Below are 19,771 nucleotides of genomic sequence, written 5' to 3' on the forward strand. Positions count from 1 at the left end.
TCATGTGCCAAATAAGGGAAATGTATAAAATAGAAAGATTTTTTTTAAAAAATGGGGGCTAACTGGGTAACTCGTCTCTACTTGTTACATAATTACTGTTTGCCTGCCTCATCCTTTGTTCTTGTCAGTGTCTATTTATATGGAGAGTCCAAGGATTCTAAGTGTTCAAAGACATTTAAGACTGCCAGTCCTCAAGGTGGAGGCGTGACTCTGAAGACCGTGCACCATTTGCCACGGGTCCTCTACTTCCATTACTGAAAAGCATCACAAGATCAATTAACTGCACGAAGTCACTAACACAAGGTGGAAACACTTCAAAAAACTACTCCTATATGTTAAACTAGAATTTTTGTTTGGAGTGAATAAACATAGTTTACCCATTGGAACTCCAGGCGATCCAAAAAGCTTTACTAGTTGAAAGGCAAACCCTTGTGATAATTGCAGCTCAAGGAACTCAACGCCAGGGTTTGTAAAATCTTGGTTATCTTCAGTTTGCAAGAACTGTAATGGCTTAGGTTCTTCCCATGTCTCCAGCTTCTCATCAAAACTTTCATTTAAAAAGTGAAGATCAGAAGTGACCCTAAAAGAGTACAAAGGATCAGGCTGGCTACTTAAAACTCCTGAAGAAACAAACCCCATGTCACGTGGTTGGTTATCTACTCTTGTTTGAGATTTGGAAGTCAAAAATGATTTCTTGCTTGTAAAGGATACCATCCGAAAGCTAGATGTATATTGTAGCACAAGAGAAGGAATAGGGTTTTTGTAAAAATATACAGAGTATCTATTAAATGGCAGGTAATGAGAATAAGATCGTCTACCAACATTTAGAGGAGGATCTTCGATAATATCAAAGTAAAACCATGATGGGTGATGATTAAAGGTCGTGAGTTTTTGTGTGGTCTCCTCTTCATTACGTATTTCTGAAATTCTGTCTTTTTCTTCTTCCAAAATAATTTTTAGTCCATGGCTTTCTGTTAACAAGCCACATTCACCTCTTTCTTTTACATCGATATAGCTCTGTGTCAGTAAGTTAAAGTTTGGTGCCAAATTGAAAAGCCGTTTCTCTCTCCTTTTCTTATTCTTTGTTGAGTGTAAGTCACTCTTTGGGATATCCAGGTTAGGCAAGCAGCTTCTAAAGATACTTGTTTCTGTTGCTATGATTGAATCTGTATTCTCAGTTGAAGGTGACAAATCTTCATTTTCTATCAAAAGCTTCTCCTCTACCAGTGTTTCTGGACTGCTTCCTGGTACTGAAGTTTCTTCGGAAGTGGAGATCAATGTAATCAATTGTCCCCTGCTGTCTGGAGAGGCCAATTTTTGCCATCTATCTTTCTTTGGTCTTTGTTCACATATAAACTTATGAGGTCCCTCAGGCCAGCTCCCCAAACAGGATTGTCTCTCAGAGCCTGGCTGTAATTCTTCATCAGATAGATTGTTTGGAAAAAGAGCCCAAAAACTGCTTTTAGTTGCACTTACTCCTTGTTCCATTCTTAAACCTTTATCTGAGGTTCTGGATGCATACTGATGGCATAGGATTGTTTCATTTTGGAGTCTTTTATCTACCTTCTCTCTCTTTTGCATAAATGAGCTGGGGATGTCAGCAGATCCGCTCTGGGTGTCTGATGCCGTGGGATGCCTATTTCCAGGATGCTTTCCTACCTTTGTGCCAGAGCAGTCATCACTTTTTACGCAGGAAAGATTCTGAGTCATTGTCAGGCAAGTCACAGAGTTTTCATTTGGCATCAGTGACACATTTAGAAACAAATCATTGTTTTCTCTAGGGAGATCATTTTTTAATGTATTGTCCAGCTCAACTGCAGATACAACATTTCGAAAACTATCTTCAGGATTTATGCTTTTCCATACTTCATCTTTGTGGCTGTTCACTAATTCTCCTCGTTTATTTCCCAGTGCACCAGTGAAAGTGCACACTGATTCTCTTTTGGTGTCTTCGATGTCTTCCTCTTCACTCTGAGATGGGTCCTGATCTCCTACCATATGGTAACTTACGGTTTCAAGTGAGTTTTCCTCCATGATTTTACTATGATTGTTCTGCTTTTTATTTCTTTTTCTGCTTCTCTTCTGTTTGGTTTTGCTGAGCCTGTGCCCAGTTTTCTTCAAATCTCTTTCTCTGAAATATAAAAGAATTAAGAACATTTATAACTTAATTATTTGTATAACACTAGCAAACTAAAACAGACTCTTATTGTGCAAAGTTACAAATCATTAGTACAAGAGATTCTAAAGCATTGTGTACTTCATAGTGTAATTTTAAATTACTTTGAAAAAGAGGGAAACTTTAATTCTCTCAGTTAAAAATGAGTACACTTCAAGAAAGTTACAAGTCATTTTCACATACTTGTTTCATAAACCAATAACTTTATGAAAACCCAATATTTTTCTTAGGAAAATATTATTTATACATGCAAAATATTATGTAAATAGCCTCCCAACAAACATCTTGGTTTTCCTAAATCTTGAATTTTGAAAAGTGTAGCTGGCATAGTCACAGAATGAGACAACTGTAGTAGCTTTAATAGCTAGGTTTTCACTAGACATGAAAAGTGTGGCAATTAAATTGCTCCATCAAATTGCAAAGAACATTTGATGACAAGCAGCAAAGTCCGGCATTTGTGATATGTTTCTAATTGCCTACCTGGCAGTGGTTCCAAAGGAGAGGTTCCACCACTACTTTGTGCGGTGTTTGTAAATGTGTGAAGGCATTTTTGGTGGTCACAATGACTGGAAATGTGTCACTGGCACTTGGTACTGAGGCCAGGGATGTTTACCATCCTGTAATGCCAGAGACCATTCCACAGTAAAAAATTATGCCATCTAAAAGAACAATAGTGTTCCCACTGAGCACACTAAAAGTTCATAGTTGTCCTTAATTGAAGGTAATCTTTTGATCCTAACAGAAAAAAGAGGATAGAGAACATTTTCTAATATAGAATATAAAGGTCAGGTTATCTTCTATAAGGTACAGATGGAGACATAGTAAAATGCAGTGGGGGGAAGGACAGCAGACACAGCTGAGGAAAAAAAAATCTAGGAAAGAGAACAGAAAAACAAATAAACAATTAAACAAGCAAACAAACATGGAAGCCAAAAGAGATAATGAAGAAAAAATTCAGTTGATTGGCTGGGTGTGAGACAAAGGAACTTGTCAAATCTACCCCTGGTCCCTGGCCTGCTTTATTCCATCCCATGCTGTCAGACAATTTTCAATACACAGGAGCCCTGAACACCTTGTTCTTTGTCCCCTAATTGCTGCTGTCCTTGTTTACACATTCCTGGATGTTAGTGTAGAAAGAACATTAGGGAAATGCTAAATTACTCAGAAGCAGTCGTGATGGGACTTCTGTAAAAAGGATGTCAAGTAAAGAATGCCATCTTTGGCAGTAACTTCTCATAGTCAGGTCTAGCTGATTCCAGTGAAAGCTTTAGCGGAAGCCTAAGGTGCAGTAAGTTAATGAGACTCACACTACAGACTAGAATGTTACTCTAAAAACAAACTGCACTCTCTTTGCCCAAACATGAACCATCCCATTACAGGGAAAGGAGGAAAGGGATAGGTAGAGCTTGTTGTTGCCTTATTTACTACAGTAAATGGTAATATACTGAGGACTTAAAACCCGTGCCAGGACTGGTGATTCCGTGGAGATGAAATCGCTTAATGTATAGCTTGAAACAGATCTCCACAGCACAAGGAAAGAGACCCCTAATCAGTGGAAATGGGGTTACTAGATATGTATGGTTTAACACAAAACGGATTATAACTCCCTATGCTATCAGGAATTCTAATGTCCACAATGTGACTTTGAAAACTGACTTAAAAAAAAAAAACTATTCATTGCACATTTCCTATGTATTAAGACTAGTTGCTTTATACGTACTAACTCACCTAATCTTCACAACAATGATATGCAGTAAGGCAAATGCTAGTCTTATCCCCATCTCAGAAAGGCAACTGAGAAAAGAGAAATTAAAGAATTAGCCTAGCTACAGCCACTGTGGAAAACATTATGGAGGTTCCTCAAAAAATTAAAGACAGAACTACAATATGATCCAGTAATTCCACTGTGAGAATACTGAGAATATACCCAAAAGATACAGAAACACTAACTCAAAAAGTTATCTGCACTCCCATGTTCATAGCAGCATTATTTACAATAGCCAAGATAGAAAAAACCAGGGTCCTTTGAGAGACAAAGAGATAAAGAAGCAGTGGTATATGTATACAACGGAATATTATTTGGCCATTAAAAACAAGGAATTCCTATCATTTGCAACAACACGGATGGACCTTGAAGGCATTATGACAAGTGAAATAAGTGAGAGAAAAAGACAAATACTGTATGACCTCACTTACATGTGGAATCTTAAAAACAACACAAAACAAAAACCAAACTCATAGAAAAGGAAATCAGAGCTGTGGTTACCTGATGTGGGGGCTTGGTAGAGGAGGAATTAGAAGAAGGTGGTCAAAAGGCACAAACTTCCAGTTATAAGGTAAATAAATCCTAGGGATGTTCCACATGATGACTATTATTAACACTGCTGTGTGGTATACAGAGAAGTTGTGAAGACAAGAGATCCCAAGAGTTCTCATCACAAAGAGGATTTTCTTTATTTTTAAAAATTGCATCTACATGACATGATAAATGTTAACAGAACCTATTATAACCATTTAACAACACAAATAAATTAAATCATCATGTGATCCACCTTAAATGTATATGGTGATAGATGCCAATTACTTCTCAATAGAACTGGAAAAGGAAAAAAGAATTTGCCCAATGTCACATGGATTCAGACCAAAGCTGGCTGTCTCTAAGAGTTCATACTCTTTAACCATCCTGCAAAACAGTTTCTTAATTTAAAAAGAGAATTTTATAAAAATACTTCCCGTCTCTCACTTTCTTCTCGCCTCCCTTTCATCTTCAAATTGTCACATATACATAAACACAGAGATATTCAGCCAGTAAGAGCTAAGTCCTTCCCATGGAAAGAGCAGTTGGGCCTTGACTTCTACTATCACCTAGTAGTGACTTGAGAGCTTTCTGTTGTCCTCTTTCTTTCTGAATCAAAGCAAACACTAAACAATAGCAGAAAGTGAGAAGAGGTGGTGCAGAGCAGAATCCATCTCCCTAATCAGCCTCTCTGTCAAGGCTCTCTATGAGCAATAGGTAGATGGCCTAAAATTTGGATTGGCAAATGGGCATAAGGGTCTTCCTCTGGAATTTATTCATTTGTCACAGGGTGGAAGTAGTGAGAAATGATCACCTTCTGGATGTATTGTAAAAGAAAAACAAGCAAGACTTGAAAATAAATTAGATATGGAGTATAAGAAAAAGATCAAGTATGAGTAAAAGGATTTGGGCCTGAACAATTGAGGGGATGAAGTGGCCATTTACTGAGACATAGAAAGAAGCCAATGAAAGGTATGGGTTTAGAGACAGAGTTGCCAAATCAGTTGCCTCAAAGTTCAGTTCAGAGTTTGAACCAATACACTAATCTGTCCTTATAGCAGAGGTTAGAAAGGGGAGAAGATGAGGGCTTTGCCAATATTCCTCAAGGGTTCTTTTGTTTTTTTGAATGGATTACAACCTGATAGCTACTTAGAGAAAGGGTAGTAGAAACCTGCTAATAATGAAAATTCATGATGCCTGCAGAGAAGTTAATATGGGTCATGAAAGAATGAGGTGTCTTAAAAAATAAACTATCAAAGTCTGGGAGATCAGGGAATTTATTAAGGTAGTTTGTTAAAAGGTCAAAGGAGACACTAAGGATTGGAATTTCAATTGAAAATACAACACAATGCCAAGAAGAATGAAAATCAGAAGACTGACTGCACAGGGAAGTGTGCCTGCACCTTGTACTAGTTCTGTACCATGAAGCTCTCTATAGCTACCATACCTGATACAGCACTTGGACCAGGCCTTCTGGAAAGAAAACACAAACCAGTAACTGACTTGTGAAGCACTTGGGAGAGAAGAGCAGGGATGGTGTTGGTGATAACTTCCATTACAATGTGTATGTATGGGAGGTGGCTAATCAGTAGATATATTTATAAAGTGTGGGAGGCTCATCAAACCTGTGCCAAGGCTCATTAAGCTTGATCTCATTTGTGCTGATTCATTTAGGGATGAATGGCACCATTAAAAGAAAAGAAACATCACTACAAAGAAGTTGGTCATGGAGAAGAAATCAGGAGAGTTGGAGGCACAGGCTGTAGCTTCAGAAAAGAAAGGAGTGAGTAGGAAATGAACAAATAGTAACACATCTCTGATTAATAATATTTTGTTTTCTAGATGGTGGCTGAGAATCCAAGCTCCTGGGTAGGAATGAGTGTACCTCTTAAGAATAGAAAGAGTGTGGGGCACCGGGTGGCTCAGTGGGTTAAAGCCTCTGCCTTCAGCTCAGGTCATGGTCCCGGGGTCCTGGGACGGAGCCTCGCATCGGGCTCTCTGCTCGGTGGGGAGCCTGCTTCCTCCTCTCTCTCTCTCTCTCTGCCTGCCTCTCTGCCTACTTGTGATCTCTGTCAAATAAATAAATAAAATCTTAAAAAAAAAAAAAAGAATAGAAAGAGTGTTTGCTCAGAGGCAAGCTAACCTGACCAAGTGAGCTGTAACTTAAAGATAGAAGTGAGAGAACATCCAGATAAAGCCAAAACTAACTACTGGGGGCAAAAAAAAGGTATGGTAAGTGCCTAAAGTAAGGGGCTGAAACCAGTATTAACCTTTTTTCTTTTTTTAAGATTTTGTTCATTTGAGAGAGAGAGAGCAAGAGAGAGACAGAGAGAGAGCACAAGCATGGGAGGCGTAGAGGGAGAGGGAGAAGCAGACTCCCCACTGAGCAGGAAGCCTGATTAGGGGCTCGATCTCAGGACTCCAGGATCATGACCTGAGCCAAAGGCAAACGTTTAACCAACTGAACCACCCAGGCACCCCTAAAACCAGTATTTTCAATTGGAGAGGTCTATATACTAATTCATGAAGCATGAGCAATACATGAAGTAAAATTCAATTAAAACACACACAGATTGTAAAAGAGAGGTCTAACAGCTTTCTGGAATGACTGCAGTTGAACAAATCCAGGTGTAGACCTTGGTCCTGGTTCAATAAAAAGCTAGTAGTGAGATCTTGGGCAAATCAGATTTCCCTTCTAAAATGGGAATAACATTACCTCCTTACAGAGTTGTAAAGGTTAGTAATATAGATGGTCCTTAATGACCTATAGTTAACTGACACAACAGATTTAATACTTCTCTCCATTGCCTCTGTACAATATAATGACTGATGCCAATGGTACAAAAATGTTCCCAGCCTACTGGCTGCTTCCTAGTACAACCACATCTTTCTGCTCCCATTGTTTAGGGCTATGTATTTATTTACAAAGAGACAGACGAGTTTTTCCCAAGTCTGTTTACACTAATCATAATTGTTACTATAACTATGTGGTCTGATTAAACACTATGTAAACATTACATCAATGAGTGGAATAGGAATACAAGAAAGTTTCTATAAAAAATTAAATTGAAGTAACTGAATCGATTAAGATGAGGCATTAAACAGTTGTTATCAAATGAAGTATGGGCAGGATGACAATGAAGTTTGGTTCAAAATCGTAAAATCCTGTAATTCTGCACTCATATTGCTTTGAAGATTTCTTTGGGTTCTCCCTCCAACTGACATCAATAGAAACAAAAAATTCTTGGCAATGCATTACAGGTATGGCTTATGTATATAAAAAAAAAATAACCAGAATCATACACTAAAGAGAATCATACAAAAATATTAGTGAATGGATGTATATGTAAGCATGCATTTTACATTCAAATAAAAAGTTTAAAATATGTATCATTTCTTAATGATTCCTCGCTTAATCAACTTTTTCAATGAACAAACCACCTGCTTGTCCCAATTATCTCAGATAAAATGACTTTTATTGTAAATAAAACACTTAGCACAACCTCTGGCACCTGGGGAATATTTTGTAAATGGCAGCTTTTTTTAACCACATATCAACAACAAAATAATCTTATATAGTCACTAAGACACTCAGGATACTATTCAAGATTAGGATGTGACAATGGCTAGTATGATTTATACAAAAAAGAACAGTTGAGATAGAAGAGCTGGAAAGTCCTCAAAATGTGATTTATTCAATATAATGGCACATTATCAGAAGTAGAGTAAGATTTTTCAAGTGTCCAAATACAGACAAACTGAAAAACCCACAATCTTCATCAGAGATTAAAATATTTTTCTTAGTACTTGATAGAACAAGCAGACAAAAATAAAGGATATAAAAGTTATAAATAGCACAATTATTAATGCTCAATATAATGATCATATGGAGCACTACATTAAAAAATTAAGCACAGGGGTGCCTGGGTGGCTCAGTGGGTTAAAGCCTCTGCCTTTGGCTCAGGTCATGATCCCAGGGTCCTGCCTTCAGGACCTGCCTTCAGCTTGGGTCGTGATCCCAGGGTCCTGAGATCGAGCCCTGTGTTGGATCTCTGCTTGGTGGGGAGCCTGCTTCCTCCTCTGTCTCTCTGCCTGCCTCTCTGCCTGCTTGTGATCTCTGTCTGCCAAATAAATCAATGAAATCTTAAAAAAAAAAAAGAAGAAGAAGAAGAAGAAAATCTTGCCATTTGTGACACCATGGATAGACCTTAAGGGTATTATACTAAGTGAAATAACTCAGACAGAGAAAGATAAATACTGTAAAATCTCACTCGTATGTGAAATCTAAAAAGAGCTCATAGATATGGGGAACGTATTGGTGTTTAGCAGAGGGATAAGGTGGAAGACAGACAAAATGGGTGAAGGTGGACAAAAAGTCCCATGACAGGCAGCTGTGCATGTGTTCCTGAAACAGCTTGCATAGTTTGTAGAAGCCAGAGTGAGCAAAAAAGATCTTTTCTCCAATGATAGGAATCTGTGCTCTGATCATTGATTGCTGCTTCTAAGCACTAAAGTGCAAAGAAGAAGGTAGACATTGTTTTGCACAACTCCCCTGCCCCATTGTAGCAAGCCATTTCTCTAGCAGAAGTGCCTTCCAGTAGATTTAAAGGGCTAACACCATTTATCCCCCACTTTCATTTTTCTTTTTCTCTCTTTTTGGGAGCCAGACATTAAAGACTAGGACATTCAAAAGCAACTTCATACATGGGGAAAATTAGGAAATGACTGCACATATCTAGGGAAAGGCACAGGCTCAGAAAAGAATTGAGAGGGCTCCTGCAGGGCTCTGTTGGTTAAACATCTGCCTTTAGCTCAGGTCATGATCCCGGGATCCTGAGATGGAGACCCAAGTCAAGTTCCCTGCTCAATGTAGAGTCTGCTTCTCCTTTTCCCTCTGATCCTCCCCACGTGCTTGTGCTCTTGCTCTCTCTTTCAAATGAATAAATTTTAAAAAATTTTTAAAAAAGAAAAAAAAGGCTTGAGAGGACCATAAGTTTACAGTTTACATCATAGGTTGATCCATAGCACAGAGACAACCTACAACAACACTAAAACAAAAACAAAAACAAAGCAAAACAAACCAAACAAACAAAACACGCACACCAAAAAACTCAGCAAACCGTGGTGAAGGTGGAAAATCTGATTTTCAGAGTTCCACATTATTTTATTCAAATGCCCAGTTTTCAAGCAAAAGATCATAAGACATACAAAGAAACAGAAAGGTATGGCCAATTTCAAAGAAAAAAATATACAGAAATTATCCCTGAAAAAATATGATTGGCAGATCAACTAGACAAACTTTAAAACTACTTTAAAAATGATCAAAGAGGGGCGCCTGGGTGGCTCAGTGGGTTAAGCCGCTGCCTTCGGCTCAGGTCATGATCTCAGGGTCCTGGGATCGAGTCCCGCATCAGGCTCTCTGCTCAGCAGGGAGCCTGCTTCCCTCTCTCTCTCTCTCTCTCTGCCTGCCTCTCTGTCTACTTGTGATCTCTGTCAAATAAATAAATAAAATCTTTAAAAAAAAATGATCAAAGAACTAAAGATGTGGAGAATACCAAGAAAACGTTGTATGAACAAAATAGAAATATAAATAGATTAAAAAAAAAAAACCTGAAAAAAATTCTGAGCCAAAAAGTACAAAAACTGTAAAGAAATTTCCACTAAAGGGATTCAAAGGCAGATTTGAGTAGGCAGAAGACAGAATAAGCAGACTTGAGGATAGGACAATGGAAATTATCAAGTCTGAGAAACAGAAAGAAAAAAGATTGGAGAAAAGTGGCAGAGCCTAAGGTACTTGTTGGATACCATTAGCTGGATAAATATTCATAGTGTGGATGTCCCACAAAAGGAGGGGGAGGCAAAGAGAATATCTGAAGAAATAATGGCAGAAAACTTCCCAACTTTGATGAAAAACATGAATATAAACATCCAAGAAGCTTGATAAACTCCAAGTAAGACAAACTCAAAGAGAATAACAAAAAGCCACAGAGTCAAACTTTCAAAAGCCAAAAACAAAAAGAGAATCTTGAAGAGGACAACAGAGAAGCAACTTGGCACATACAGGGATCCTCAATAAGAATATAAGCAGATTTCTCATCAGAAACTTAACAGACTGGGTACCTGGGTGGCTCAGTGGCTTAAGCCTCTGCCTTTGGCTCAGGTCCTGATCTCAGGTCTCAGGGTCCTGGGATTGAGCCTCGCTTCGAGCTCTCTGCTCAGCAGGAAGCCTGCTTCCCCCCACCCCGCCTGCCTCTCTGCCTACTTGTGATCTCTGTCAAACAAATAAATAAAAATCTTAAAAAAAAAGAAAAGAAAAGAAAAGAAACTTAACAGACCAAGAGGAAGAGGGATGGTATATTCAAAGTGCTAATTAAAAAAAAATTGTTGAGGTGTTGTTGACCTAGAATTCTATATAGGATAAATTATCCCTCAAAAGTGAGGGAGAAATAAGGCATTCCCAGATAAACAAAAGCTGAGGAGTCTGTTATCAGTATAGTTGTCTAGTAAGAAATGCTCAAGGGAGTTCTACAAAGTGAAATGAAAGGACACTAGATAATAACGTGAGGCCAAATGGAGAAATAAAGATCTCAACAAAGGTAAATACACGGGCAGTTATAAAATCTAGTATTATTGTAATAACAATGGTATGTAACTCAGCTTTTTGTTTTCTATATAATTTAAGAGACTAATACATTAAAAAATAATTATTTGTTTAAAAGTAACTATGCTTTGTTTTTGTTTTCTACATGAGACTAATGCATTTAAAAGCATTGTTACTTTATGTCTTGGGGCACACAATGTATAAAGATGTAATTTTGATACATCAACAACTAAAAAGGATTAGGGATACAAATATAAAGGAGGAGAGTTCTTGTGTATTATTGAAGCTACACTGGCATAAACTGAAATTAGAGTGTTATAACTTTTGAGGTTAAAATCCACATAATAACCACAAAGAAATATCTATAGAAACGAGAAAGGAACATAAACATTTCAGTGCAAAAAATCAACACAAAAGAAGGCAGTAATGCAGAAAAAGATGGACAAAAAGATATAAGGCATACAGAAAACAAATAGCAAAATGACAGAAGTCCCTCCTTATCAGAAGTTATTTTAAATGTAAATCCGTTGAACTTTCCAGTTAAAGATAGAGATTGATAGAATGGAAAAAAAACATATGATTCAACTACATGCTATCTACAAAAAAACTCATGTTAGCTCCAAAGATACAAAGAGTAAAAATGAAAAGATGAAAAATATTCCACACAAATAGTAACCAAAAGAGAGAAAGGGTGCCTATGCTAATATCAGACAAAACACACTTTAAATCAAAAAAGATTACAAGAGAAAAATAACATTATATATTAATAAAAGGTTCAAGATAACAAGAATATATAATAATTATAAACATGCACATACTATCTGACCATCAAAGTATATGAAGCAAAAATTGACAACACTGAAGGGAGAAATGAACAGTTGTACAATAATTTTGGAGACTTCAATATCCCACTTTCAGTAATGGGTAGAACAACCAGACAAAAGATAAGTAAGAAAATAGAGGATTTAACATATTAAATCAACTGGATCTAACAGACATATACAGAACACTGATTCTAACAACAATAGCACAAACATTCTTCTCAAGCACACATGGGACATTTTCCAGAACAAATTATAAATTATGCCATAAATTAAGTCTCAATAGAATTTAACAGATAGATAACATACAAATTATCTTCTCCTACCACAATGGGATAAAGTTAGAAATCAATAAAAGAAGTAAAAATGGAAAACTCACAAATTTATAGAAATTAAACAACATACTCTTAAGTAACTAGTAAATCAAGAAAAATCACAAGGGAAATTAGAAAGTACATTGGATGAATGAAAACAATATCACAACACACTAAAATGTATGGCACACAGGGAAAGCAGAGAGAAGGGGGAAATTTAAAGTTATTAACACATTTAAAAAAATCCCAAAGATTCCAAATCAACAACTTAACTTTAAAACTTAAGGAACTAGAAAAACAAACTAAATCCAAAACTAGCAGGAGGAAGGAAACAATAAAGATCAGAATACAGACAAGTGAAATAGAGACTAAAGAAACAATAGAAAAAATTAATGAAGTCGCAAGTTCTTCAAAAAGATTAACAAAATTGGCAAATTGTTAGCTAGAGGGACTAAGAAAAAAGAGGACTGGAATTATAAATCAGAAATGAAAATGGGGACATTACAACCAATTCTATAGAAATAAAAAGAATAGGGGCGCCTGGGTGGCTCAGTGGTTAAGCCTCTGCCTTCGGCTCAGGTCCTGATCTCAGGGTCCTGGGATCGAGCCCCGCATTGGGCTTTTAGCTCAGCGGGGAGCCTGCTTCCCCCTCTCTCTCTGCCTGCCTCTCTGCCTACTTGTGATCTCTCTCTCTGTCAAATAAATAAATAAAATCTTTTTAAAAAGAAATAAAAAGAATAATAAGAGAGTACTATGAATAATTGTATGCCAACAGATTGGTTAACCTAGATGAAATGGAAACATTCCTAGAAACACAAAACCTACGAAGACTGAATCACTAAGAAATAGAAAGTCTGAGTAGAACTACAGATAGTAAGGAGATTGAATCAATAATCCAAAATCTCTGGACAAAGAAAAGCCCTGGACATGATGGCTTCAATGATAAATTTTATTAAAAAATTTTAAAACACCAGTCCCTTCCCAAAATGTTCCCCAAAAATTGAAGAGGAGAAAACACTGTAATTAATCTATGATACCAGGATTATCCTGACACAAAAGCCAAAGACACAAAGAAAGAAAACTGCAGATCAATATGTCATATGAACATGAAAGCAAAAACCTGACTAAACACAACAGCATATTAAAACAGCATATTATAGAGGTGCCTGGCTGGCTTAGTTGGGAGAAGAGATTACTTAAGAAGAAAATCATTTTTTAATAAATAAAATAAGTAAATAAAAGAATTAGAAGCCATGACCAAGTAGGAATGATTGATGGAATGCAAGGATGGTCCACCACATGAAAACTGATCAGTGTCATATACCATGAGGAAAAAAAAATTCAACTGACCATCTCAATTGATGTGTAAAAAGCATTTGACGAAATCTGACATTCTTTCATGATTAAAAAAAACAAACAAACCACTAAATGGAAATAGAAGGACACTACCTTAACATAATAAAAGCCATATACGAAAACTCACATGAACATCATACTCAATGTTGAAAGACTGGAAGTTTTTCCTCTAAGATTAGAAACAGTAATTACCTAGTAGTTAGAAAGAATAACCACTTCTATTCAACACAGTATTGCAGGTTCTAGCCTGAGCAATTAAGCAAGAAATAAAAGGCATCCAAACTGGAAAGAAGGGAGTAAAATTATCTGTTGGCTGATCATATAATCTTATATGCAGAAATTGTAAAGATTATACAAAAAATTGTTAGTGCTAATAAATGTATTCAGCAAAATAGCAGGATATAAACTCAATACACAAAAATCAGCTGCATTTCTATAGAGTAACAATGAAACATTTGAAAAGGAAATTACAAAAACAATTCCATTTACAATAGCATCAAAGAGAATAATATATTTAGGAACTAACCAAAGAAGCAAAAGACTTGTACAGTGAAAACCAAAAGGCATTATTGAAAAAAATTTAAGAAGACATAAATGGAAACATCCCATGTTTATGAATTGAAACAATATTATTCAGATGTCAATACTACCCACAGTGTCTGATGGATTTACTGAAATCCTTCTCTAAATCCCAATGACTTTTTAATAGAAATATAAAAACCTATCCTCAAATTCATTTGGAATCTCTAAGGGATCCTAAGTAGCCAAAACAATTTTGGGGGAAAAAAAGAATAAAGCTACAAGAATCAAAACAGTGTGGTACAGGCATGAAGGGAGACATACAGACCAAAAGAACAGAATAGAGAGCCCAGAAACAAATCCTCATGTATATGGTCAAATGATTTTTGATAAGAGTGCTAAGATTGATGGAGAGAGGACAGTCTTTTCAACAAATACTGAGAAAATGACATCTACATGCAAAAGAATGAACTTCGACCCTTATTGAACACTATATCTAAAATTAACTCAAAATGGATCAAATACTTAAATGTAAAATCCAAAACTATTTAAGTCTTATAATAAAATTGGGAAAAAACTTCACAACATTGGATTTGGCAATGATTTCTTGGATATGGCATCAGAGATATAGGCAACAAAAGTAAAATTAGAAAAATTGGACTTGGTGAAAATTAAAACATTTTATGCATCAAAAGACTATACGAACAGACTTAGAAGAGTAGAAGAGTAGAAAATATTTACAAATCATATATCTGATAAGGGATTAATGTACAGAACATATAAAGAACTTCTAAAACTCGGGGCGCCTGGGTGGCTCAGTGGGTTAAAGCCTCTGCCTTCGGCTCGGGTCATGATCCCAGGGTCCTGGGATCGAGCCCCGCATTGGGCTCTCTGCTCACCAGGGAGCCTGCTTCCCTTCCTCTCTCTCTGCCTGCCTCTCTGCCTATTTGTGATCTCTGTCTGTCAAATAAATAAATAAAATCTTAAAAAAAAAAAAAAAGAACTTCTAAAACTCAAAAACAAAACAAACTTGATTCAAAAATGTAAAAAAGGACTTGCAAAGACATTTCTCCACAGAAGATATACAAACAGCCAGTAAATAAATGAGAATATTATCAATATCATTAATTATTGGGGAAATGCAAATCAAACTACAATGAGATACTACCTCACAGCCATTAGGATGATCATTAATTTTAAAAAAAGAGAGAAAGAAACAAGTGTTGGCGGGGATGTGGAGAAATTAGAACCCCTATTCATTATTGTTGGTGGGAATATAAAATGGTGCAATCTCTATGAAAAATAGCATGGCCATTCCTCAAAAAATTAAAAAATCAAAATACCATATGGTCCAACAATTCCACTTCTGGGTATGTACTCCAAATAATTAAAAGCAATGTCTTAAAGAGATACATGAATATATTAACAAGGAGTAGAACCCATCTATTAATATTTTAAATAGAATCCAAATAAACAGATAAAAGTGGAAAAAATTGATCTAAGAGTGTAGCCAAAAACCCGTTACCCAGATTTCTACTACCTAACTGTAGCAGTGACAAACTCCTCCCTCCCCCGCCCCACCAGCTTTATTAAGGTATGAATGAATATAAAAGTCTTGGGATGCCTGGCTGGCTCAGCAGGTTAAGTGGCTGCCTTCGGCCCAGGTCATGATCCTAAGGTCCTGGGATTAAGTCCTGCATCTGGCTCCTTGCTGAGGGGAGAGCCTGCTTCTCCCTCTGCCCACCACTCCCCTTGCTTGTGCTCTCTCTCTCTCTCTCTCTCTCTCTCTCTCTCTGATTTAAAAAGAAAGAAAAGATAAGAAAAAGAAAGAAAAGTCTGTGGAACATGTGAAGCCTACCACTTTTGAGGCCGTCAGCCTTCTCTCATTTTATGAAGAAGCCTCAGGCTTGTTCACACTCCAACCCAAATCACTTCCCCTAATCCATTTTGCATTCTCTACACCCCAAACTTATGCCAATATTCATTTACAGGTATCCAAGACTTCAGAGGATCTGTAAATTCCCTGAAATTGGAGTAAAGTGTAAATATGTACATGTGCAAGTTTTATAGGAAGAGGGACTATGAGCTTTCATTGAATTCTGAAAGTGGTCTGCTAGCCAAAAAAGGTTGATGCCCTGTTTCTGGTTCATCTGGTTTCTGGTTCATCTGGTTTAACGGCTTTAATTCATACCTCAACTCATACTCAAGACCAATTTTCCTGTTTTTTCCTTTGCTTTCGTCCTTGACCATTATTCAATTTCTTCTGTAAATACACATCACTCAGGGGATCCCTGGGTGGCTCAGTTGGTTAAGCTTCCAACTCCTAATTTCAGCTCATGTCATGATTTAAGTGTCATGAGATTGAGCCCCGCATTGGGCTCTGTGCTCAACAGGGAATCTGGTTCCACCTTGTCCCTCTCCCTCTGCCCCTCCCTCCCCTCTGCAATAAATAAATCTTTATTTTTTTAAAAGATTTTATTTATGTATTCATCAGAGAGAGAACAAGAGCGAGCCTAAGCAGGGGGAGAAACAGGTAGAGGGAGAGGAAGCAGGATCCCCCCCTGAGAAAGGAGCCCAATGTAGGACTTGATCCCAGTACCTTGGGATCATGACCTGAGCCAAAGGCAGACACTAAACCCACTGAGGTATCCAGGAGTCCCAATAAACAAATCTTAAAAAAATCTAGCCCAGTCTCTGGAACTTTATATCTCAATGCAGATGGTGACCCTTAGTGCAGCCTCTGGAGCTAAAACCAAATTTGGACCATACTTTGTTTTGTGTAATCAACTTCATAGTATAACTTCAAAGTTCAAAACTTAAATATGTGTGTGTAACTTCAAAGTTCAAAACTTAAATGTGTGTGTATATATGCCAATGCAAATAGATATAATTTAAACCCTCATTTGCTCTGTTGCTTGTGTCTTCTGGGGAAAAGAGTATGTATATAGAGACCTACAACAATATTTATGGCTGGCTATGAATAGATACTGTTGGCTTACTTTTATCTTTTTTAATTTCTTAAATATTGCACTAAAATGTCAATGAACGTCATACAAAACTTAACCAAACAATACTCTCCAATATCCTAGAATATAGACAATGCTTGATTCATAATGGGTGATGAGCAGTAATTTAGGTTGAATAAGTGAACTCATACTCACAGTGGGTTTAGTTGTTATATCAGATTGCCATTAAAGTTAGATGACAAAAAAATGCATTGATCTTTGGTATATCTGAACATATATGATGAACTGTGTTATAGTGGACTTTATATGTCTAGTGTGATTACAAATAGATTGCCTATAATTGGACTCTTTAAATCATATTTCATATAGTTTCCCTCTCAGTAGGTAGATGAAAAAAAAGACCTCTTCTACCCTGAGTCCCAGAGAACAGAAGGAGAGATTATAAAACTAAACATAGTTTACATAAATTTTCATGTTATTTTATCTGTCCTTTAAAGAGCAGTTAGAGGTTTCATTTTGTTTTGGATACAAAATTTAAATTTCTCTTACACTAATTGCATTTAACAATATTACCCTTTGTGTTGAATTTTGTTATTTGGTTCTCTATACTGCTGGTTTGTTTGGCAAACAAACATGTATTCAGATTTTTATGCTTATATCAGTATATTCTTAGATTTGATTACTTTTTCAACTTCCATGGATTTTTTTCTAATTATTTCACTAAGGTGATAAACCTAAACATTGATGTTGGAAACACCAGCCATTATTTTAGGTTTTCTAGATCATTTACAGCCCAGCACTAATGCTTATGAGCAAAATCAAGTTTCAAGTTTCACATGACTATATACACATATATAGAGACTTTCACAACTAGCATTTTCACACATGTGTGTATCTCATAAGTCTGTGAGAGCGTGGAATGAGCAAAGCAAATCCATCAAGATACTAGAAAATTAAGTCAAGTTCATACACTTCTGATGTGAAGAGGTGCCACCTTGTTTTTGAAAGAACAAAGTCAAAGGAAGAACAAAATTGGCATTTGATGACTAGATTATTTCTCTTCAGCTTATTTTAACAGACAATCTATATTCTTATTAAAATTTTAGTAAAACTTATGCTTATAAGTACTTATTAGCAAGACTAATTAGTGCATAATAATAAAATACATTTTTGTAGGCTGCCCATCACTAAATTCCAGACACATCTGGTATCTACACTGACAACATGGTTAAAGACAGGAACATGCCAAGTACCCTCGCTTACTCTTAATGGGGGTAGAGCAGAAGTGGGTAATGGTAGTGCATGATTATTGTTTATTTATTTTTATTTTGTTTATATTACTTTTTAAAACTTAATTTATAATCTAGTAATTTTATGCTACAGCTTTTCTTATTAACATCCCTTAGCATTTACATAACACATTTACAAGATGGGATTGAAACTGTCAGGCTCACTACTAGAAGCTGTGTAAGTCCTGGTCTAAGTTAAATCAATCTGAAATGCTGCAGTTGCATTTAACTTCATACATATCATTTAAAAACATCTAGCCAAAGGTTTTCCATTCTTAGTAATTTTTTCTTAATGTTACTTTTGATGATCATGATCTAAGACAGTAGTTACTAAAAATAGCTAGAAAATGTAATACTATTTTAAAGTATGTGAAACACTATTAAACTATGTTCGATCATTTTTACATAGATAACCTCATAATAAATTATTTAAATTTCCATAATGTAAAACAGACTTTAACTATAAAATTGAAACTTTAGAAACAGAATATAACAATTATTGAGAATACTTAAAATGCAGGGAATTTTCAACTTACAAAATGACTATTTTCTTTTTTTTTTTTTAAGATCTTATTTATTTATTTGACAGAGAGAGAGATCACAAGTAGGCAGAGAGGCAGGCAGAAAGAGAGGGGGAAGCAGGCTGCCCGCTGAGCAGAGAGCCTGATGCGGGGCTCGATCCCAGGACCCTGAGACCATGACCTGAGCCGAAGGCAGAGGCTTTAACCCACTGAGCCACCCAGGCACCCCCAAAATGACTATTTTCTAAATGGCTGTTTTTTTATTTTAAAGCAAAATTGATACCATGATATAAAAAGACATTATTATATTCACAGGCCAACCATAAAAACATTTCATTGAAAATGTGTGATTTGTTTTACTTCCTTTGTTCCTACCTTCCTTTGTTCCTTTTTGTTTTTATTTTGTTTGGTTGGTTTTGAAAGTGGCATAATATAATTATTCTTCTTCTCAAATAAGATTAGGGTCATACTTTTTTACCCACACAAGAAGGAATGAAAAAGAGTTCCTGAAGTAAATTAAAAACAGATGGAAAGGAAAGCAAACTACATTTTAAAAGATGTTCAGAACTTCCCACAAAGAAAAGCTCAGGCCCAGATGGCCTCACAGATGAATTCCATCAAGTATTTAAAGAAGAATATATCAACTTTTCATAAACTCTTCCAAAAAAATAAGAAGAAACATACCACTATTTATGCTATGAAGACAGAACCATTTTTATACCAAAACCAAACAAACACATCCCAAGGAAACTACAGACCAATATCTCTTATGGATATATTTGCAAAAACCTTAAAAAAGAAGCAACAAACAAACAAAAACTAGCAAACTGAATCCAGCAACACATAAAAGGAATTACAGAGCATGATCAAGTGGGATGTATCCCAGGAATGCAGGGTTGGTTTAATATCCAA

General features: G+C 36.3%; 1 protein-coding gene across 1 annotated transcript in view; it reads right to left on the minus strand.

Annotated features, from left to right (window-relative positions):
* Positions 1-19,771, minus strand: part of LOC111158543 (NEDD4 binding protein 2 like 2) — a 79,569-nt gene that overhangs the window by 5,657 nt on the left and 54,141 nt on the right. The window contains exon 7 of the mRNA XM_022520638.1: positions 378-2,131. Within this exon, the coding sequence (XP_022376346.1) occupies positions 378-2,131 (1,754 nt within the window). The remainder of the gene's footprint in view (positions 1-377; positions 2,132-19,771) is intronic.

This window comes from Enhydra lutris, unplaced genomic scaffold (assembly GCF_002288905.1).
Source record: "Enhydra lutris kenyoni isolate GAN:26980312 unplaced genomic scaffold, ASM228890v2 scaffoldscaffold60, whole genome shotgun sequence".
NCBI lineage: Eukaryota > Metazoa > Chordata > Mammalia > Carnivora > Mustelidae > Enhydra > Enhydra lutris.